Genomic DNA, 23,162 nt, shown 5'->3' on the forward strand with positions numbered 1-23,162 from the left:
TTCCCCACCCAGTCTCAACATTTGACCACTAGATGTGCGATATGGCTACCTCAAGGTATAAACTCACAATGTTCTAAGTCCTCATTTCACTCCTATCTTTTTCGCTCGTACTTTAGTATAAGGAAATCTTTTATTCTAAATTCTTCATGGAGGGAGAGACTCTTCACGTTACACTGGTATTTCGCCATAAGGGTGAATAGTCCTAACGAACGTTTCCAGAAACCGATAAGAAACTTGCTCTAGCGAACGTTTTCAAATCGATAAATCTTCCGCGGCGCGGGAATCCTTGAGAAACAGAAACTTGTCCCAACCAACGTTCCGAACCCTAACTAACTTGTTCGAGCATATCTTAAGAAATTCTTTTCCAACACGGTGTACCATTGTCAATTATCCCGGATCGAAATACCCATTTCACTTCTAGGGTTACAAGAAGCCTTAGGAACACGTTTAGACATGAGTACCGCGTATCATCCACAAACTGACAGACCAAATAAACGTACGATTTACATCTTGGAAAGACATGTTACAAACTTGTATTGTTGCCTTTAGTTGATCCCTCTTACAAAGTAGTTACCACTCGTGTATTAACGCCGCTCTCTTCGAAACCTTACATCACCACAAGTGTTTTTCTTCAATTTCGTTGGACCGAAGTAGATGACAAGCAAATCATCAGATTCGACATCATTTAAGAAATAACCGTTGAGATAGTTCTGGTCCGAGAAGGGCTCAAGACGACCCGTAGTCGCCAAAAGGGCTATACCGATATTCGACGTAAACCTCTCGAATCCCAAGTCAGTAACCGAGTAATATTGAGAACCCGCACCTTGGGAAGGTGAAATCCGTTTCGGGAATCAGGGAAAGTTAAACCCACGATATATAAATCCTTTTGAAACCTTGGGGCGTATTGGAACCGCTTCCTACCGTTTAGAACTTCTGACTCAAGTAAGTTCCCCTTTACCCTACGTTCCATGTAACAAACTTAGAGACGTGTCCTACGGAACAGGAACGCGCTACTCTTCAAGATAAAATTACCATCGATGACAAACTTCTCTTCGTAGAAAGACCGGTTGAAATTATGGATCGAAAACCAAGCCTTAATACAACGTGAAATCCCGAATGTCAAAGTTCATGAGAACGCCCAAGGACGTATCTACACTTATTCATAGCATTGACAACGTAAGGTCTCGAGTAAGAAACAACGACTATTACTTACAACTAAATTTCGGGACGAAATTTCTTTTAAGGTGTGGGTAATGTAACATCCCGCATTTTTTTTCGTTAAATTATTTTAACGCCCGTCTTTTTATTTCAATAATATCCTTCATAACTAGATTCGTATCCTCCGCTAGCTAATATTCTTAATTTTTTTTGCTGTTATTGGATTATAACGTCTCCCGTACTCTCGTGTAATTTAAAATAATTCGTTTGGTTAATTTCCGCACCCGACTACAAACTTGAGGGACTAATCTTGCCACTCGGGGAAACTTGACTAACTAGTAACTCCTCACCACCACACACTTCATTTCATCACCTCCTTTCCTCTTTTTCTTTCTTCCCTTTTATGCTCTCAAACACCTAAACCATTGATTCATCATCTAAATTCGGATTTGGAAGCTAACATCAAAACAAATTACATATTTGGAATCCTATCTTCATCCTCTACAATTTGATACAAATTTCACCTCATTTGGGTAACTTTCTAAAATCACTAGATTTTGTGTTCTTGATGTTTTTGAATTATAAAAGTGTTAATTAGTGTCTATGGCTCGTGTATAACATGAATATATGTTTTGTTTGTTCGATTTGTTGTTTTGAGTAACTAGTTTGAACACTTGAAAATGGGTTTGCTTAATCTTTAATTTTGGAAGATTAAATGTTGTTAAATTGTTAAAGTTCATGTTTTAATTGTGTTACTAGTATCACTAGCTTCATTTTGATGTGTAGGTTGATTTGTAAAACTTCAAAAACATGATTAATGATTTTGTGATTCTTGATTAGGGTTTGATCGTTCTTGAGATGAACTTTTTGATGCTTGAATGCCATGAAATGTTAATTGTTAGTGTTTAGTTGTAATGCATGTTTCATTACCTTCAAAACGGCATACCATATGTGTGAATTGGATTCCCGAAACGTAAAATACATTTGTGAACTTGAAACTTGAAAATGGACTTTAAATGATCACACGATGAGAAATCGGTTATTGAAAATGATGTTTTGTTTGATGAAACAAGTTTAGTTATGTTCCTTGTCAAAAAAGTTTTCCAACGATATAAGATACGAGTTCTAAGTGTTTACGGTTTGTGTTTTGTGTTTGTTTGAGTTTTGATTTGGGACTTAGACAATTGAGCCTGACCAGGTACCAGCACCCGCTAAGTGCTGCGGCGCGGCGATCCTTGTCGCGGCGCGACAATAGGCACAGTTTTAATTTTGTCTTTCTTGTCCAAAACACGAAAAATGTTTGATAGTCTATGGACCTCCGATTCACATGTAACTTGTTCTAACATGCTTATATATGAATAAAAACCTCAGAAAAATAGTTCGAGACCCGACCCGAACGCATTGACTTTTTCGTTGACTTTGACCCGACCAAAGTTTGACTTTTGTCAAACTTAACCAAATGATTATGCAATCTTTCTAACATGATTCTATACTTGTATCTTGCATGAAACTTGACAATTTGATTCACATGCTACATAATCGATTCGTAACGAGCCATAGGACTAATTGAACATCTTTGACCGATCGTGTTTACAGTTATTGATACAACCCTATTTGTTTAGGTCAAGACTAGCGTTGTACTTGGTACGTTACTTGTTGAAGTGTCTCTGTACTCTTGCACTCAAGGTGAGATCATAGTCCCACTTTTACTCTTTTGAACTTACATTTGGGATGAGAAAACATAAACATTTCTTTTTAACTAAGTGAACACAAGTAGAGGAAAACAAACATTCTACATACGAGTTTAGAACAAAATCCTCAATTCGATTATCATTAGTTACTCTTGCAGTGTGTAAGTATAGGCGTGAACTTATGTTGTATGGCCATATGGGTTTGACAAACTCTCATCTCGGACGGTTCGCTACCGTCCACAGATGAAATATATTTTCGAGAAACAGTGTTGTTCTAGCACTATTAATGGGGTTCAACGGACGGAATGTTAAGCCTTGATAATTGGGTGCTCGTGAATATTAACTTTTTGAATGTACTACTATTTCATCAATGTTGCAAATCTTGTGGTTCGACTTACTTTTACTCACTTAGTTACTTAAACCTATGATTTCACCAACGTTTTCGTTGATAGATTTCTATGTTTTTCTCAGGTCTTTGAACGATATGTGAAACATGCTTCCGCTCATTATTTTGATACTTGCATTGGATGTCGAGTATATGTGCATACATGGAGCGTCTTTCGACTTTCTTTAAAACGGTGTCGCATAGGTTTCACTTGTACTTACAACTTGTAACGAAACTTTTGGTTGAACAATTCTTGTAAACTTTGAAACAATCTTTACTTTGAAATGAATGCGACATATTTTCGGTCAAACTTTGTCTTAAAGACTTATGACCATGTAATGGGACCTACGTAGACGGCGCCGTCAAACATGATTTGGTCGGGTCGCTACAATATATATATATATATATATATATATATATATATATATATATATATATATATATATATATATATATATATATATATATATATATATATATATATATATATATATATATATATATATATAGGGGCAGGATCAATGTGGAAGTAACCAATCGGGGGGAAGCGGGGGGAAGTAATTTTTTTTTTTCGTTTTTTTTGAAATTTTTTTTTTCGGCATCAAGATCACGCGAAAATATGAACATTTAGAAGAGAGACTTCGTGATGAATGTTATTATTTAGGCGGAAAAACGATCGACAAAAATAACATTCAAGATAATATTGTTCGTGAAGAATATGAACGTTTTTTTTCCATGTTTTGTGAAGTAAAATTTAGCCCGATTTAGAGTTTAGGGTTTAGGGTTTGGTGTTTTGGGTTTATTCCATAAACCCAAAACACCAAACCCTAAACCCTAAACTCTAAACCGTCCGTGTTAAAAACTCAATCTAAATCCTAAATCTAAACCCTAAACCCTAAATTTCTAAACTCTAATATCTAAACCATATAAACCCTAATATCTAAACCCCAATAGCTAAAACCTCAAAATACGCTCGAAAAACACGATAATTGTTATATATATATTACTTCCTCGAGCGTTTTCTCGCCAAAATAAAAACATTTATCACAAAGTGTCTCTACTAAATGTTCATATTTTCATCTCATCTATAATGTTCGTGAACAAAGTTTTTTCAAAAAACGAAAAAAAAAGTTTTTGCTTCCCCCCGCTTCCCCTCGAATGGTTACTTCCCTCTTGATTCTACCACTATATATATATATATATATATATATATATATATATATATATATATATATATATATATATATATATATATATATATATTTCTGTTTAAAATTTAACCCTTATCAATATGAAATGTTAACAAATAAATAAAATAAGTAAATATATAAGATAACAATAATTCTGGTTATAATATAGTTTAGAAAATTCTCACTTCTCTATTTTCTCGAATACTTATTTCATTTTCCTTTATTAAATATAATGAAAAATATAGAGACAAGGAAGTGGTTATGTGAAGCTAGAATTTTTTTGAAATAGGTTTCGATAATGCTAGACTTGTATCGTATCTCAAAGTTGTACCGTATGACAAAATTTAAAGACAAAATTTTGTTGGTTCTTTAACTTTGTATCAAACGTGTAGATGGCCTTAATTTTTATTTTTTTTACACTTCGTTGACCTCGAACTATCAAGACATCTCACGGATGACCTTGGAGATAACGAAAGTTAACTTTTTCCGTTAAGTTATAACATGTGCACATCATGTGAGGGTACCTTCGTCATCTTACTTTCTTTGCACTTTTGGCCTGTTAATGACATCTTAGATATGACATATAAGTTTTATATTGATCTGCTTTGATCATATATAAGACAAGTATCCACCGCTCACAAAAATGATGAAACTTACTGTTTGATGAGGTAGTGTGGCTTATTAGCGGCTTCAATTTAATTTTAGCTTTCTTACTTTTTACGGTTAGATTCATGACCAACATAACTTGTAAACTTATTTTGCATAAGTTCTTCGAATTAGAAACTGCTTAAACAAGTTGAATGTTTAACAAAAATGTGTTAGTTTTGCAGGATTAGGAAACACTTACCCTGAAATTTTCATCAGGGTTATAATTCATGAATTCGAGAGAAATATGAAATATTGTTGCCATTGAGATGAAGATGAAGTTAAAAGCGAAAGGTAAGTAAAATGACGAATGTACTCTCACGTGATGTGCACATGTTATAACTTAACACGAAAAAGTTAGCTTTCGTTACCTCTAAGATCATTCGTGAGATATCTTAATAGTTTGAGGTCAACAAAGTAAAAAGGAAAAAGTTTAAGGTCACATATGACTTTTAATACAAAGTTAAAGGACTAGCGAAGAAATTTTGTCAAGTTTAAATCATGAAATAGGTCAGATTATTTGCAAGACACTTCGAGAACAGCTGAGAACTTAAAAAGAACAAAACATGTCGGAATCCAAAAGAACGATAAACCTATATTGCCCGGCGCTATCAAAGGTTGCGCAAGTGGTTGCGCTTGACCATCAACGACTTGATTTAGGTGCTATTGCCCGCGCGTTTGGATTGGACCCTGCGACGGTGAAGTTAAACGGCCATTTTATTAGTAGAGGTGTTGATCTTATTGCTTCCTCTGTTACCTGGAAATCTCTAGTTTCGTTTTTTAGCTTACGTGGACTTTCTACCGGAGTTTGTGGGTCCCAACCGTTGATCGTTGATGGCAAGTTACTTAAACCCGGTTCTAAAAGTAAGTCCTTAAACCCTGCTTATATTAAACTCTCTATCTATCTACACGTGTTTGTTTTGTTTATATATCTAAGTATATGAACATTTATATAATATACTCGTATCTTGGAGTGTGTTATTGTGTAAATGATACGTAGTAAGAGTTTATTGTGTTTAGACTCTTTTTAAAAAAAGGTTGACTTGTAGTCAACTTTTTCTATGATGTATAGGAAATTTATATTGATATTCATCTATTATGATATGTTAACATAGGGAAATCAATAGACAAATGTTATACAATTTATGCGCATCTTTAGGCTTATAATATAGGTTTATATAGCATTGCTCTGATTTGTATATTTGTATTTGAAATAAGTTTAGTTACTAAAGGGAAAACAGTTAAGTTACATAGTATTCAAGAATGTGTTATTTAAGCTCATTGAAAACTATACAAGACTAATGCTCATGGTACACTTTCTTATGCTAATTCGTGATTTTTTAGGAGTTCATGATTCAGAAAATGCGATTCTTAACAGGAGAACTAAACTTGAGGAGTCAAACTTGAGCAAGAAAAAGAAGTTCAATGATCTTGGTAATTAATTGAATTTGTAAATTTTCTTGATTCTCTTTGCTATTGTATTAAACAAGTTGAAATGAGTATAATGGTGGTTATCTTTGTAGATATTAATAGGGGAATTGGTGTGAGTATTCCATTTAGCCTGAAGAGAAAGCAAGATGATCTAAATTCTTCTTTAAAGAAATTAAAAGTAGACAATGAACAAGGTAAGTTATTCGGTGTTGAAGCAAGTTCATATAATAAATAATCAATGGTGGCAGTTTAGACCCTTTCTTAATTTAACAGTCAAAAATCAAATGAATGAATGTGGTTAAAACGAAAAGATCAAATGGGGTGATCCTTGTGTTGTTGGTCTAGTGGTAATGGCACATGCCTCTTTGTTAGAGGTTGGGAGTTCGATTCCCTGTAGTGGCAACCATTGTACACAAGGATATTCCCTTGATCTTGAAATCCACCCAAGGTCGCCTTTCGCACATCCCGTTGCGGGGCAGCAGGGAGAGGGTCTTATCGGCCATGCCCTCGGATTTTCTCTAGGGCAACAGTTGGGGCGGGTTATGCAACTGCGAGAGATGATCGCATGGGTGGTTTAGTCCCCTGGGTGATCCCAAACTGCTGTTAAAAAAAAGATCAAATGGGGCGAACATCTCAAACGGGTCAAAAGTCATCTTTAGTGTACTTTCTATGCATACAACATCATGACTCTTTTTCAGAAAATAATATTGTCAATGTAATAAAATATTTTTTAATCACTTACACGATTCACATAATTTGAGCCTCAATTTTACATGTTATTTACCTTCTTGACCCGCTCATTCTGCCACCTCCTAACTAAATACGGGTTACCTGTGTTTTGTTCGTTCTTTTCAATATGATTGCTGATTGTGACTTTTAGGTATGCAAATCAAAGCACAACTCCCGTGCAGTTTTCTCGGCGTAAATATGAAACGGAATTGGGAAGAAGAGACGATTGTACCTGTTGCTTGCAAAAAATGCAGATAATAACATCCAGACTTAAATTGTAAGCAGATTGCATAGACATTAGATACCGTATGTTTTGTAGTTGTACATTGCATCCCTGTAATAAAATAATCCTTCCTTTGATTTATTGATTGATATCTTTAATCAATTATCGTTATATCTGTAGCAGTATTTCATGGATTGCTAAAAGTTTTAACTACTTTTATGTGTGTGAAAATGTTCTGATGATGTAAATAAGATTTGGTTAGTTTCTTGGGCTGCACACTAAAGGCTGGGCTTTTTTGGTCAGTTGACAATTTTTGTGGGTATGGAATGGGCAACTTTAACCATTTTGATAAGCGTAGCTAAATATTTCTGTTATATATATATATATATATATATATATATATATATATATATATATATATTGTAATCTGCAAATGTGTTAGAACTTAGAAGTACAAAACTATCTTTGATGACATTTTTTAGTACCCAAGAATCTTTTAGGTCAGGTAAGTCAAAATACTGTAGCAATGTTTATATATTGTAGTGTCACGACTTAGTTGAATTGTCATTTTATCACTGATAGAATAGAATATTAGACCAATGGTTTGTTTATATTGTTTTTTTATTTTTATTTTTATTTAAGGGTGTTAAAATATAAGGTGTGACCGTTATCAGTTTCATTATATTTGCATATTTTATGCAATTTATGTTGTCTAGTACTTCTCGAATGTTGTTAGTATTACCCGGATTGTCCTCGTGGTTTGTCTTATGTTTGAAAAAACTAACTTGTAGTTTGTAGCTGATGGCTATTAGCTTTTAGCCTATAGTCGTTACTTTTTTATATGTATTTAGATATTTGAGAGTAGCTAGAATTGTTATAATAAAGAGTAAATGACAAAAAGTTAAAAGTTTTTTCTCAAACGCTAGTTTTATTATTTTTTAGCTTTTAGTGTCTTCTACATCTAATAGTTTTAAGTAGGGGTGGACATAATATCCGAATCTGCAATCCGAATTATCCGAAAATTCGATCCGAAAATATCCGAAAATTCGAATATCCGGATTTTCGGATATCCGAAAATCGGATATCCGGATTTTCGGATTCGGATATCGGATCAATTTTCCAAAATTTTCGGATAATCCGATATCCGAAATAAAGTACACTTATTATTAATATATTTATTGTATTTATAGTTTAGTAGCCCAATGTTATCGCTTATGGACCTTATAGCTTTCAATGTAAACTAAACTTTTAACTTTTAAGAGTCAAAAGAACAAAGATAACAGATAGAAACAATCAATCGTTACAAAGAGTAAAGTTAGTATCCTTTGAACTTTTATTAATACTCTTTCTTGTTGAAACTAACTTGCATTCATATTTGGATACACTTTTTGTTTGGTTCATCCTTAAAAGATGAATTTGTATCATTTTTATTGTAACGATTATGACATACTAATTATAACTTGATTCGCGTTCTAGAAAACATAAAGTTATTATTTGATATAGAATAAATCACTATATAAGAAATAAATCACAATAAAAAGTTATAAGAAATATAGCAATTTATGTTAAGCAGATAATTTGTATGAATATCTCTATATAAACAGTTAACCAGATATAACTGTTATGTTTGTGTTACGATGATGTGTTAATCATATTTTGAACGTTGTTATGTATTTTACGATGATGTATTAATCGTGTTTTGAACATTTTGTAATAGGAACTATAGAATGTTGAACTCAGGCGTATGTGACTTGTTATGTAATATGTGCATTGCCATTTGTATTTTTTGCATTTATTAGATATAGTTCGGATATTCGGATAATCCAGTATCCGAATTTGAAATTTCGGATATCCGAAATTTCGGATTCGGATTTCGGATGACCGTATACACTATCCGAATTTTCGGATATCCGAAATTCGGATATCCGAAATTTCGGATATCCGGTTTTACCCACCCCTAGTTTTAAGCTCTTTTAATCAAAAGAAATTTATAATTAAATAACAATTATTTATAAAAGTTAAAAATTTCTAAAAGCTTTAAAAAGCTTCGTGCCTTACATATCCTTCAACCAGTTCATAATCCTGTTTGCTATCTAGACAGTCTGCGATTTGCAAATTTTCGTGGATAGTCTTTGAATGACGGTCAATAAAAAAGTTTGTCTTATCATTGTACATTCATTGCACGTGAGGGCAAGTTTATCAATATCCATAACTCTTAATATAAGTTGGACACTGCAATTTTTGTTTTGGAACAACATGATTTTTATTCAAAAACACACTCTCCCCTAGTAAGGCACTAGGAGAAAAGAATTAACATTACAATGACTTTACAAACCAATCATCTCAACAAGGATTACATTTAGATCTACTATTCAACTAATTAAAAGAATTTATTTTTAATATAATCAAATAAAATATATTTCTTCATCCGAGACAAACCGAAAAGCACATTATTTCGAAATCTCCATATATGCCGAAGTAATGATGTGATGATGATGTATAAACGACTCTTCGAATCGGTAGAACAATGATACACATCTAACTAAAAAAGTAATGAATACCACGAGTCGTGTACAGGGATATCGACATCAACCCACACATGGGTCTTACGCCGTAAGTCAGCAATAGAACAACTAAAGAAAAGATGATCTATTTGATGCTTTGGTATGATAGTAATTAATTTTAGAAATTCAGGCTCCTTATGTCATGAAATTTTGATGGCTTGATGTTATACAATTGACAAAACTATTTTTTATATTATATTTTTTTTGTTTAATGTTTAATAATTGATTATTAGGGATTCCGAAAATTGAAGACAAACTGAGTAATTCTCTTGATGCATTGTCTGGGAAGGATGAGAATTTCATGGTTTTCGATGATCTTTACAGTGATAGGTACCTTTCAGAGGTTACATCTGATCTATAGTGTTCTTTTGTTACTTGATCTATAAAACATTTTACATACTTATTTTTGTGGTTAAATGTAAAAGGATCGAATCAGTAAATTCTCACGCAAAATGGCACGGTTTTGCATACCTGATGCGCATGTGATGTCTCGCCTGTTTTTAGTTTACGACGTCCGCTATCTGCTATGCTCACGACCCAAGGTATTTTCGTTGTGTTATTGTAGTGATGCTACCAGTAGTGGCTAAATATGTTGTTTTATAGCATATGCATATTGGGTAAAGTTTACCACATATGTTTGTTGTTTGTATAAATAACAAAGATATATGTTTTGTTACTTTTATCCTACTGTTATGTTTAGTAGATACCAGAAATTGATATCAATTAGAACTGTTAGCATATTCATGTTCTCTTAATAAATTTAGTTACAATAATGATGGTTAGTTAGCAACTTTAGAGTTGAAACTTATTTTGTTGTAAGAATTGAAAGTTCCAGCTTACAATCTAGAAACTCACCTTCTAGATGTTCAAAGTAGCCTTCTTTGAACACCATGTAGAAGAAGCAAAGATGAACACGATGACGGCCGCCCACCATCTCCGTTCACACCATTCAACCGCCATAGAATTTTTACTATAAATAGAGGTGCAAACCTCAATTGTAAATCATCCTAAATCACTCAGAGAAGTGTACTCACAACCTAGAGAGTGTGTGTGAGTTTGAGAGTTTTTTTGTAAGAGTTTTGTAATACTCTGTAAATCTATTCTTGTGAGTAATAGAGTTGTTTTTCTCTCAAATTTATATCTCCCAACGTCCAGGCGATCCCCTCTTCCTAACAAGTGGTATCAGAGCTTGGTTAGAGACGTTGGTTGAGTTTTTGGGTTTTCGGAAGTTTTCTCAAAATTCAATTTTGAGTGTACCATTTGATTCGTCTCGTCGAACCGAGTCCAACGCAAAAAACGGCGACTTAAACGGAGTTATAACGAGCCCAGAAAATGCGGTCAAAGTTTGGTCAACTCGCCGGAATCTTGCCGGAGAAGACTACCGGTGCCGGAATTTTTGCCGGAGAAGACGATCACTGTAGCAATTCACTGTAGCAGCTGGCGACACTGTAGCAAGTCACTGTAGCAGTACTGTAGCGATACTGTAGCAATTCTGAAATTTTACAATTTGGTCCCTGAAATTTTCAGAATTTCATTTTTTTGGTCCCTGAAGTTTATAAAAATTATAATTTTGCCCCGTAAGTGGAATTTAAGCCGCGAAGTGTCTATTCCACCATTTTCAACCGTTCCGGACGTAACGGTGATCTCTGTTTTCTACAATTTAACCCCGTTTGTGTTGAAAAATTATTTGTAAGGTGATAATGTCCACAGAAGAGTCAACATCATCTTTCGGAGCTATGATTATGCTCACAGCCACAAACTACACGCTGTGGAAACCTCGAATGGAAGATCTCCTCAGCTGTAAGGATTTGTTCGATCCTATTGAATTGAAGGGTATAAACCCTGATTCTGCCAAAGAGAAAGAGTGGAAGAAATCAAACCGAAAAACTATTGGTCAGATCCGTCAATGGATTGATCATAGTGTCTTCCACCATGTTGCACAAGAGACAGACGCATATGTCCTCTGGAAAAAGTTGGAGGACATGTACCAGGCCAAGACTGCTCGGAATAAAGCCCTGCTGATGAGGCGTTTAGTCAACATGAAGCTCAAAAGTGGAACTTCAGTTGCCGGGCATACCAGTGAGTTCCAGAGCTTGGTCAACCAGTTATCGTCTGTAGAGATGCCGCTTGGCGATGAAGTTCAGGCGCTACTGCTACTTAGTTCCCTTCCCGATAGTTGGGAAACGCTGGTAGTAACACTCAGCAACTCAGCCCCGAATGGCAAACTTACCATGTCAATGGTCAAGGATGCCCTATTCAGTGAAGAGGCAAGGAGAAAAGACATGGGCACAGATCAGACCCATGCCTTTGTCACAGAGAATCGGGGGAGACAGCGAATGAGTAGCAAAAATAAATGGAGAGGCAGAAGCAAGAGCAGGGGCAGGTCAGCTGATGGCAGAAAACCAACATATAAATGTCATCATTGTGGATTAGAGGGACATATGAAGAAGAACTGCTATAGATTAAAAGAGGAACAAGGTCAAAGCAGTTCACAGCCGAAGAATAAGGGTGGAGAAACATTAGTTGCTATCACAGGTGATGTAGCTTATTGTTCAACCCATGATGAGACATGCCTTCACGTCTCACGAGAAGAAGCGGAATGGGTGGTAGATACTGCAGCTTCCTACCACGTGACTCCATACAAAGAATACTTCACAACATACAAAGCTGGTGACTTTGGAGCTGTGAAGATGGGAAATTCCAGTTCCGCTGAGATTGTCTGAATTGGTGATGTCAAGATAAAGACAAGTTCCGGGAGCACAATCACTCTGAAGGATGTCCGCCATGTGCCAGATCTTCGGCTGAATCTACTTTCCGGAGTAGCTCTCGATAAACATGGCTATGATAGTCATTTCAGTAGAGGCACATGAAAATTGTCAAGAGGTGCTATAATAGTCGCTCGAGGACACATTTGTGGCACACTGTACAAGACTCATGTGAAGATCTGCACAGACAGCATTAATGTTGCAGAAAAGGAGGCTTCACAAAATTTATGGCACCAAAGACTCGGTCACATGAGTGAGAAAGGGTTGTCTACCCTAATAAAGAAGGAGCTTATCAATGTAGACAAGGATGCTGCACTAGATTCTTGCAATCATTGTCTGTTTGGTAAGCAGCATAGAGTCTCGTTTAATTCCTCTTCAACGAGAAGATCAGAGTTACTCAGTCTGGTACACTCTGATGTTTGCGGTCCCTTAGAGGTTGAATCAATTGGCAGCAACCGATACTTTCTAACGTTTATCGACGATGCTTCTCGAAAGGTGTGGGTATATTTCTTGCGGACGAAGGACCAGGTGTTCGATTACTTCAAACAGTTCCATGTCATGGTAGAACGTGAGACAGGAAAGAAGTTAAAGTGTCTTCGATCCGACAACGGCGGTGAATACTCTTACAGGCAGTTCGATGCCTATTGCAGATCATATGGCATCCGACATGAGAAGACGGTCCCACGTACCCCTCAACATAATGGTATAGCAGAAAGAATGAACCGAACAATCATGGAACGTGTTCGGAGCATGCTCAGTATGGCTAAGCTGCCAAAGCCATTCTGGGGAGAAGCAGTCAGAGCCGCTTGTTATTTGATCAATCGATCTCCATCAGTACCACTGAATTTTGAAGTTCCGGAGAAACTTTGGTCTGGAAAGGATCCATCATACTCTCACTTAAGAGTATTTGGATGTTTGGCGTACGCACATGTATCCAAGGAGCTCACGCAGAAGCTGGATGCAAGGACCACTCCATGCATATTCATAGGCTATGGAGATGAAGAATTTGGATACAGATTATGGGATCCAAAGGAGAAAAAGGTGATCAGAAGTAGGGACGTAGTGTTCCATGAAAGCCAGACAATAGAAGATATTGAAAAGCCCACAATATCTCAGAAGTCAAATGTTGCTGCTCAGGTGCCAGAGGCAACAACGAAATCATTCATGAGAAATGAATTTTCAGTACAAGAAGAAATGCCAGAAGTAGAAGATAATGAGAAAAATGACGGTGCTGAGCAGGGGGAGCCACAACCCCATATGCCAGACGTTCCAGCACCATCACAAGGTCAAGATGATGGTGGATCTCCTCAGAATGTTCCAGAAGTTCGTAGATCTGAACGAGGTCGGATTCCATCTAGTAGATATCCAGAATCCGAGTACCTTCTACTTACTGAAGATGGAGAACCAGAGAGTTTTCATGAAGCAGTAACTCATAAGGATAAAGAAAAATGGTTGCTCGCAATGCAGGATGAGATGGATTCTCTGCAGAAAAATCAAACTTATGAGATTGTAGAACTTCCACGCGGGAAGAAGGCACTGAAAAATAAATGGGTGTTCAAGCTGAAAAAGGATGGTAGTGGAAAAGTGGTGAAATTCAAAGCACGACTTGTAGTCAAAGGATTCCAACAGAAGAAAGGGATTGATTTTGATGAGATATTTTCACCAGTAGTCAAGATGACTTCAATTAGAGTCATACTTGGATTGGTTGCAAGTATGAACTTGGAGCTTGAACAGATGGATGTAAAGACAGCTTTTCTTCATGGAGATTTACATGAAGAAATTTACATGGAGCAGCCAGAAGGTTTTGAGGTTTCAGGAGATAATCTCGTAAGCAAGCTGAAGAAAAGTTTGTACGGTTTAAAGCAGGCACCTAGGCAGTGGTACAAGAAGTTTGACTCGTGCATGGTGAGTCACGGGTACAAGAAAACTGCAGCAGATGAGTGTGTCTACATTCAGAAGTTTTCTGAAGGAGATTTCATTGCTCTTCTACTTTATGTAGACGATATTTTAATCGTAGGAAAAGACGTAACGAAGATCAACCAGCTGAAGAAGGAACTCTCTAAGTCTTTTGACATGAAAGACTTAGGACAGGCTCAACAGATTTTGGGAATGCAGATAACCCGAGATAGGAAGAATAAAAGGTTATGGCTATCTCAGGAGAAGTATATTGAACGAGTGCTTTCACGTTTCAATATGAACAATGCCAAACCTGTTAGCATTCCATTAGCTAACCATTTCAAGTTATGCAAGAGTTCTTGTCCCTCATCCAAGGAAGAGATCGGGGAGATGTCTTCAGTACCATATTCTTCAGCAGTTGGAAGTTTGATGTATGCGATGGTGTGTACAAGGCCCGATATTGCTCATGCAGTGGGAACAGTGAGTCGTTTTCTCTCCAACCCCAGGAAAGAGCATTGAAATGCAGTAAAATGGATTCTCAGATATCTTAAAGGTACAAATAATCTATGTCTTTGTTACGGGGGAGCTGATCCAATCTTGGAAGGCTATACAGATGCGGATATGGCCGGAGATCCTGATAGTAGGAAATCTACTTCAGGATTCATTTACACTTTTGCAGGGGGAGCTGTTTCATGGCAGTCAAGACTACAGAAGTGTGTTGCATTATCCACAACTGAAGCAGAGTATATTGCTGTCGCAGAAGCTGGAAAAGAAATGTTGTGGTTAAAGCGTTATCTCCAAGAATTTGGAATCAAGCAAAAGGAGTACAAGGTACATTGTGACAGTCAGAGTGCTCTAGATTTGAGCAAGAACTCCATGTACCATTCCCGTACAAAACATATTGATATTCGCTATCATTGGATACGCGAGGTAATTGATCGGCAACTGTTAAGACTAGTGAAGATCCATACAAAGGAGAATCCTGCGGATATGTTAACAAAGGTGGTGACTCGAGAGAAGTTGGAGTTATGCAGAGACATAACTGGAATGTTCGTGGATTCGGCTGGAGGGGGAGAATTGAAAGTTTCCAGCCTACAATCTAGAAGCTCACCTTCTAGATGTTCAAAGTAGCCTTCTTTGAACACCATGTAGAAGAAGCAAAGATGAACACGATGACGGCCGCCCACCATCTCCGTTCACACCATTCCACCGCCATAGAATTTTTACTATAAATAGAGGTGCAAACCTCAATTGTAAATCATCCTAAATCACTCAGAGAAGTGTAATCACAACCTAGAGAGTGTGTGTGAGTTTGAGAGTTTTTTTGTAAGAGTTTTGTAATACTCTGTAAATCTATTCTTGTGAGTAATAGAGTTATTTTTCTCTCAAATTTATATCTCCCAACGTCCAGGCGATCCCCTCTTCCTAACAAGCTGCTTGATATATTTAGGAGGATAAAATGGACGTATGTTCTTCGTCTTTTATTCTCATTGCAAATTCAATACAATAACTAATTAATGTATGAAACAGACTACATTGGGTACGTCCAAGACATTCAATGCATTAAACAAAGCAGCAACGTAAAACGAACACCAAAAAGGCAGAAGATCAATCGATATCATCAACTTAGAGTAAGTTCACAAACTATTCACATTTGTACTAACAGAAAAGCAATGCCTCCACACACACACACACACACACACACACACACACAAAACTATATTCATTCCGATTTTTATTGACAACACATCATAAATGTGGTAAGAACTCTGCATTATTGCTTCCTGTCGATATATGTTCCGTTGCATCACTATCATCCCATATTGTTTTCATGCGAATTTATGTTTCATTTTAACGGTAGTTATTTGCATATATTTTTTGGAAGAACGTTTACAACTTATGACCGAATATATAAAGGAAAAGATGCTTTTCTCTCAAAATTGTGTACTTATTGGTTGTATAAATTGCTATCTTCGCTTTTTAAGAAACTTCATATATGTTGGTAAGTAACATACTATTGATTTGATTCACTTATCTGTTGAGAAAAGTGACACCGAATTATAGCAAACCGCTAGTAATACTCGAAATAATGACAATAAAGGAACACCAAGATTTAACGTAGAAAATCCCAATAGGGTAAAAGTCATGGGCAAGGAAATAAACGTTTCACTAATAAGAATTACACTTCTCTATAATTACAAGGATAAACATTAATCTTTATATCTCTTGTAATTAGGAGATTACTCACAAACTATCTATTTAATCTATTAGAACAAGAATGGAGAATGAATTATGGGATGAGAAAATGTGTCTGCATGATAATCTATTTATAGTACTTGGATATGGGGTTGGCGAAGTATGAAACCAAAAGTCTTCCATAGAATAATAATACCATCAAATACATGTGGGTATTTGACCATAGAATTCACCAACCAAGCCTCCATATTTGACAATCTCTCACTTGAAGATTCGATTGAAGCTCAATCAATCTTCACACGATAATCCTTTCTTGCCAATGATGTTGCTTACGTCTCTGCTAGGCCGCATGAGGAACGACACCAAATAAACTTGTCACGGTTGATTGACTTTGTTAGAAAATCGGCCACATTGTCGTCAGTATGAATTTTCTGCACATCCACGGTTCCTTCTTCCACTTTCTCACTAACGAAGTGATACTGAACTCGTATATGCTTTGTTTTCGAATGAAATGCCGGATTCCTTGCAAGATGCAAGGCACTGTGGTTGTCACAAAATAAAGTGATATTCTTCTGTTTGTGCCCGAGTTCCTCCAACAACATCTTCAACCATACTGCCTCTTTAGTAGCTTGAGTAGCTTCTACATATTCTGCTTCTGTTGTTGACGTTGCCACAACTGACTACAGTTTTGAAACCCAGCTTACTGTTCCACCACAAAGTTTGAAAACATATGCAGTGGTAGATTTACTTTTATCGATATCACCTGCATAATCTGAATCAACATACCCTTTGACAATAAATTCCAGTTCCCCATAACATAATGCAACATCTTAGGTTCCCTTGATGTATTTAAGGATCCTCTTTACCGCATTCCAATGCTCTTTACCAGGATTCGCCATGTACCGACTAACTACTCCCACTGCATGTGCAATGTCTGGTCTTGTACATATCATTGCGAACATTAAACTTCACACTGCTGATGCATACGGTACTCGAGACATCTCCTTCCTCTCGTCTACACTGCTAGGACACATAACAGAGGATAACTTGAGATTAGTAGGAAGTGAGGTTGAGACTGGCTTACTATCTTGCATATTGAAACGCTCCAAGATTTTCTTCAAATAACTCTTTTGAGAAAGCCAAATCTTCCTATTATCTCTGTCTCGGTGAATTTGCATCCCTAGAATCTTGTTTGCGGCACCCAAGTCTTTCATTTCAAACTCCCTAGCCAATTGAGCCTTCAGCTTATTAATACGATCTTTGTTGGGGCCTGCAACCAACATGTCGTCTACATATAACAGCAAAACGACAAAATCATTGTCCCCAAACCTCTTGAAATACGCACAAGGGTCTGCATAAAGTCTGTTATATTCAAGGCTCATTATGAAAGAATCAAATCTCTTGTACCAACATCTCGGCGCCTGTTTGAGACCATACAGAGATTTCTTTAACCTGCAAACCAAGTTCTTTTTTCCTTGTAGTTCAAAACCTTCTGGTTGAAGCATATAAATTTCTTCTTCAAGATTTCCATGAAGAAATGCAGTTTTCACATCTAGCTGCTCTAGATGCAAATCAAATGTAGCACACATCGCTAGAACTACTCGAATTGTTGTAAGTCAAACCACATGAGAAAATATTTCATTAAAGTCTGTACCTTCTTTCTGAGCATATCCTTTAACCACCAGTCTTGCACGATACCGCTCCACTTGATCATCGCCATTTCGCTTGATCTTATATACCCATTTATTTCCAATAGGTTTTCTACCTTTCGGAAATGGCACAAGTTCCCATGTTTTATTTATATGAAGAGCTTCAATTTCTTCCTGCATAGCCGTCATCCACTGAGATGCATCTGAATGATTCAGTGCCTCACGAAGAGTTGTTGGCTCTCCTTCCTCTGTTAGAAGACAATATGCAACATTGCTTTCCATAATATAATCTGAGTGCCACCCTGGACGTTTCCTTTCCCGATTAGAAATACGAGTCGCTGGAGCTTCATGAACGACTACTTGATTTTCCTCGTGCTCTGGTATTGCTTCAGAAGAATCTTTATGAAATTCATTTCCAACATGTATCGGTGTAGTTTCTTTTGAAGTGCTAACATCTTCAAGATTTTTGTCTTCTGTAAAGATAACATCTCTGCTGATGACTACTTTGTGGGCAGTGGGGTCCCACAAGCGATACCCCTTAACTCCATCAGCATACCCCAAGAACAAACACTTTCTGGACTTCGGATCCAACTTTGTCATTTCTTGAGAATTGTACATTACGTACACAGGACTTCCAAATATATGAAGGTCAGAATAATCAACTAGTTTTTCAGTCCACATCTCCATAGGCGATTTCAACTCAATTGCGGTTGATGGTGACCGATTTATCACGTAACAGGCAGTACTTACTGCTTCTGCCCAGAATGATTTTCCCAAGCTTGCAGTTGCCAACATCGCCCTTGTTCTATCTAACAAGGTTCTGTTCATCCGCTCTGACACTCCATTTTGTTGAGGAGTGTATGCCGTCGTGAACTGCCTTTTGATACCTTCTTGTTTGCAGAACTTATCAAATTCATCACCAGTGTATTCTCCTCCATTATCCGTCCTTAAACACTTGATCTTTTTACCAGATTCAAGTTCAACACGTGCTTTGTAAACTTTCAAAACTTCAAACACATCTGCCTTCCTCTTGATTGGGTACACCCAACATCTCCTAGTGTAATCATCAATAAATGATACAAAATACTTTGCTCTTCCTAGGGATTGGACTCGTGCTTGCCACACATCAGAGTGAACCAATTCTAGGAACAATTTACTTCTAGAACTTGATGTGTTAAACTTCAGGCGATGCTGCTTGCTGATTACACAATGCTCACAGAAAGGTAGCGATACCTTTGTAAGACCAGGAATAAGATTTCTTTCAACAAGAATCTTCATACCTTGTTCAGACATGTGTCCAACCTTTTGATGCCATGTTATAGCAGCTTTATCACTTGAACCATGTGATGACCCGGGAATTTCTAACCAAATTTAAACTTTAATCTTTATATAATTTCGACACAATAAGCAAAGTCTGTAAGATTGAGTCTCAAAAACTTTGAACTGAGTTCATGAAATCAAATTACCCTTTGACTGTGCTCGACGATTCACGAACATTTGTGTGTAAATATATATCATAAGTATATATTATAATTGGGAATAATACAATATAATTGAAACATTAGAATTAAATATGCAAAATAATATACATGATAATAAAGTTGTATTAACACTAATATTATTGTTACTACTTTCATTATAGTTAATATTAACATCAATATTAGTATTATTAATGATTAATGTTATTATTATTATTATTATTACTACTACTATGATTAACATCATTATGATTATAGTTAGTATTTTAATTATTAATAAAATTAGTATTTTAATTATTATTATTAATATGTTTATTAATTTTTAATATTAATTAAATAAAGATTCTTAGGACAAATAATTACGCATAATTTTGCATATATCACTATCCATTCTATTCTTTTTCCATGCTCTCTGTTATGCTTGTGATTAACTTTTGATTGAATCAAATAACCCACTTGACTAATTTTTGCCTTTCTGTTACCCACCTATCTATATCTATCATAATCTAACCTTCTTTATCTATTTTATATATATCTTTACCTATCTAATTTAAGGATATAATATTTATAAGAGTTCGATATAGGGAAGGAAACTTCAAGTTGTCTAACTGTTTCACTGATGGTTCAGTTTCACTTCATTTTCTCAAAAACCAATCACCACTAGTATTATTACATTTGTTTGATACTTTATCAAATTATGCAATTTGATATTTGTATAAACAAATACATATTCATATGAAACACATCTTCATTCATCAAACACTTCATTTATGTACTATTGCTAACCACCCGGTTTCTACTTCTTTCTCCTGCTCGATATCATCACTTAAACTTAGAATCACATCTCTCTATCTCATCTATCTCTCCCTTCGGTGATGTTAGGGAACCATCACCACCTCACCACCTCAACACTCATCACTGTTCTTGTTACATCTAATCTGTTATGGAAACGAGAAACAATTACTACAAGTCGTCACCCCCACAATTCGATCACCAAAACTTGATCACTGCCACGCTCACCTGTATCAAACCCTTCTCCTGTTTCACTTTCAAATTAGGACCAAGAACCAATAACTCATCACTTAATATCACAAGACCATCACCAAACTAACTCGTCATCTTCGTCGGCCAAACAAGAAACTACCATACATCTAACACCATCGATCATCGTTGTTGCAGCCGTAAATCACTATCAAACCACAACAACCTGCACCACTTTACTGCTCGAAACATTACTATTACGATCTGTGATTTCTGCACTCATTGAAACCCACCAACAACATACTTCGAGATTTAGGTTCACCACGAACAAATTTCATACTAGGCCACTTGAAAGTCCTCAATGTACCATCCTGTATTCACCATTACCGAAACCCAATCACTATCGTGGTGCTACTAAATTGCTTTTACTACACCTGCAAACCATTAAATCAACATACATATACAACTACATACATATATCACAAATTGAAAACATTACTTACACACTTGGTCAATCAAACGATTATCAAAAACTTGCAACTCATCACTGCTACAGCCTTGTTGTTGCTTCAGCTACTCGCCACCTCTGTTTCTGTTAGTTCAATCCAAAACCACCACCATTAAATCCACAAAAATTTGCTGCTGCATACTACTTGTTACTTCTTGTTTTACAGCCAATCCAAATCTTGTAGGTGTTGCTACTACTCATTTTCTTTTCCATCAAGCCTCAAATCAAAACCTAAACCTAAATCACTTGCTAATTATGTTTTTGTATTGCTGCAACCCGAAACAAGAACACTGCCATTGCTGCAATTAGAAAAATGAAACCACAATATATATATATATATATATATATATATATATATATATATATATATATATATATATATATATATATATATATATATATATATATATATATATAGAGAGATGAAGAATTAAAGGGATATAATGAACCAATTACCTATTTCCCAAATTAGTAAACCGATTGTTTGATTATTAAATTGAGGAAACCGTGAACCATGATTTTCTTCTTCTGTGTGTCTGCTACCCTCGATCTAATAAGATCCCTAGCATTCGAATGAATTAAACAGAAATCGATTTACTTACTTAGATTCTTAATTAAATATCGATCGCCATAGATTGATAACGGGTTCTGAGTGGTGTCTTTTATGAATTGATGAATGATGATAAATAACGAGGTTAGATGATGATGATGATCCTGATTCGATGAAGATCGATCTGGATGAACTGCTATCCGTATTGATTGATGTTCGAAGATGATGATAACGAAGTGGGTGAACCGTTTAACTTTAGGGTTTCTATCCAATTGCTTAAACGAGCTATTAACTGGAAAAATTGTTATAATAAGCTGTTGGGCTGCAAGATACATTGGGCTGCTATGATCTATAATAAGAGAAGATAGTATAAAATAAAACAATCTAAACTGATAATAATAATCGAAATTAACGAGCAGAGTAATGGTGGGAGTGTTTGTGTTTAAACGGGAGGTCGTGGGTTCTAGCTCCGTCGTAGGCTTTTTTTTAGAAAAGCTTTGAAAAAGGGTATACACTTTTATGTTTTCATTATTATTATTATTAAGTAAAAGTATTATTATTATTATTGTTGTTATCATTAATATTATTATTATCATTTTTACAAAATTATCATTATTAAAACATTATTATTATTATTATTATTATTATTATTATTATTATTATTATTATTATTATTATTATTATTATTATTATTATTATTATTATTATTATTATTATTATTATTATTATTATTATTATTATTATTATTATTATTATTATTATCATTTTACTATTAATATCATTATTTCTATTATTACTATTTTTAAAAATGATTATTAGTTGTTGTTATTATCATCGTTACAAAGATATTACAACTCTTCATTTTTCAGTATTATTTTACCAAATAAATATATTTAAGCTATAAATGGAACACATAAGTTATTAAAATAATAAGTAGATCACTAAATATACATAATGTTGTTCGGTTACAATGATGTATATTAATTATATACAAATGATTTAGGTTCGTGAATCCGAGGCCAACCCTATACCTGTTAAATGACGTCATATGTATTTTTACTACAAAATACAGTACGGTGAGTTCATTTCATTTGCCTTTTTACCCTTTATATTTTTGGGCAGA

General features: G+C 35.5%; 1 protein-coding gene across 1 annotated transcript; it reads left to right on the forward strand.

Annotated features, from left to right (window-relative positions):
- Positions 1-5,635: 5,635 nt before the first annotated feature.
- On the forward strand, positions 5,636-10,377 carry LOC139841335 (uncharacterized). Its single transcript, XM_071831558.1, has 5 exons — positions 5,636-5,933; positions 6,414-6,503; positions 6,593-6,694; positions 7,381-7,470; positions 10,250-10,377. Exons 1-5 carry the CDS (start codon positions 5,636-5,638, stop codon positions 10,375-10,377), a joined length of 708 nt encoding a protein of 235 aa, XP_071687659.1.
- The last annotated feature ends 12,785 nt before the right edge of the window (positions 10,378-23,162 follow it).

This window comes from Rutidosis leptorrhynchoides, chromosome 4, assembly GCF_046630445.1.
Source record: "Rutidosis leptorrhynchoides isolate AG116_Rl617_1_P2 chromosome 4, CSIRO_AGI_Rlap_v1, whole genome shotgun sequence".
Taxonomy (NCBI): domain Eukaryota; kingdom Viridiplantae; phylum Streptophyta; class Magnoliopsida; order Asterales; family Asteraceae; genus Rutidosis; species Rutidosis leptorrhynchoides.

What these genes read in the sequence shown, in the direction of transcription:
- LOC139841335 (XM_071831558.1), top strand. Translation starts at nt 5,636, where the DNA reads ATGTCGGAATCCAAAAGAACGATAAACCTATATTGCCCGGCGCTATCA. An exon ending in AAAAGTAGACAATGAACAAG is followed by an intron (nt 6,695 to 7,380) that starts GTAAGTTATTCG and finishes TGTGACTTTTAG; the next exon opens with GTATGCAAATCAAAGCACAA. An exon ending in GACGATTGTACCTGTTGCTT is followed by an intron (nt 7,471 to 10,249) that starts GCAAAAAATGCA and finishes ATTGATTATTAG; the next exon opens with GGATTCCGAAAATTGAAGAC.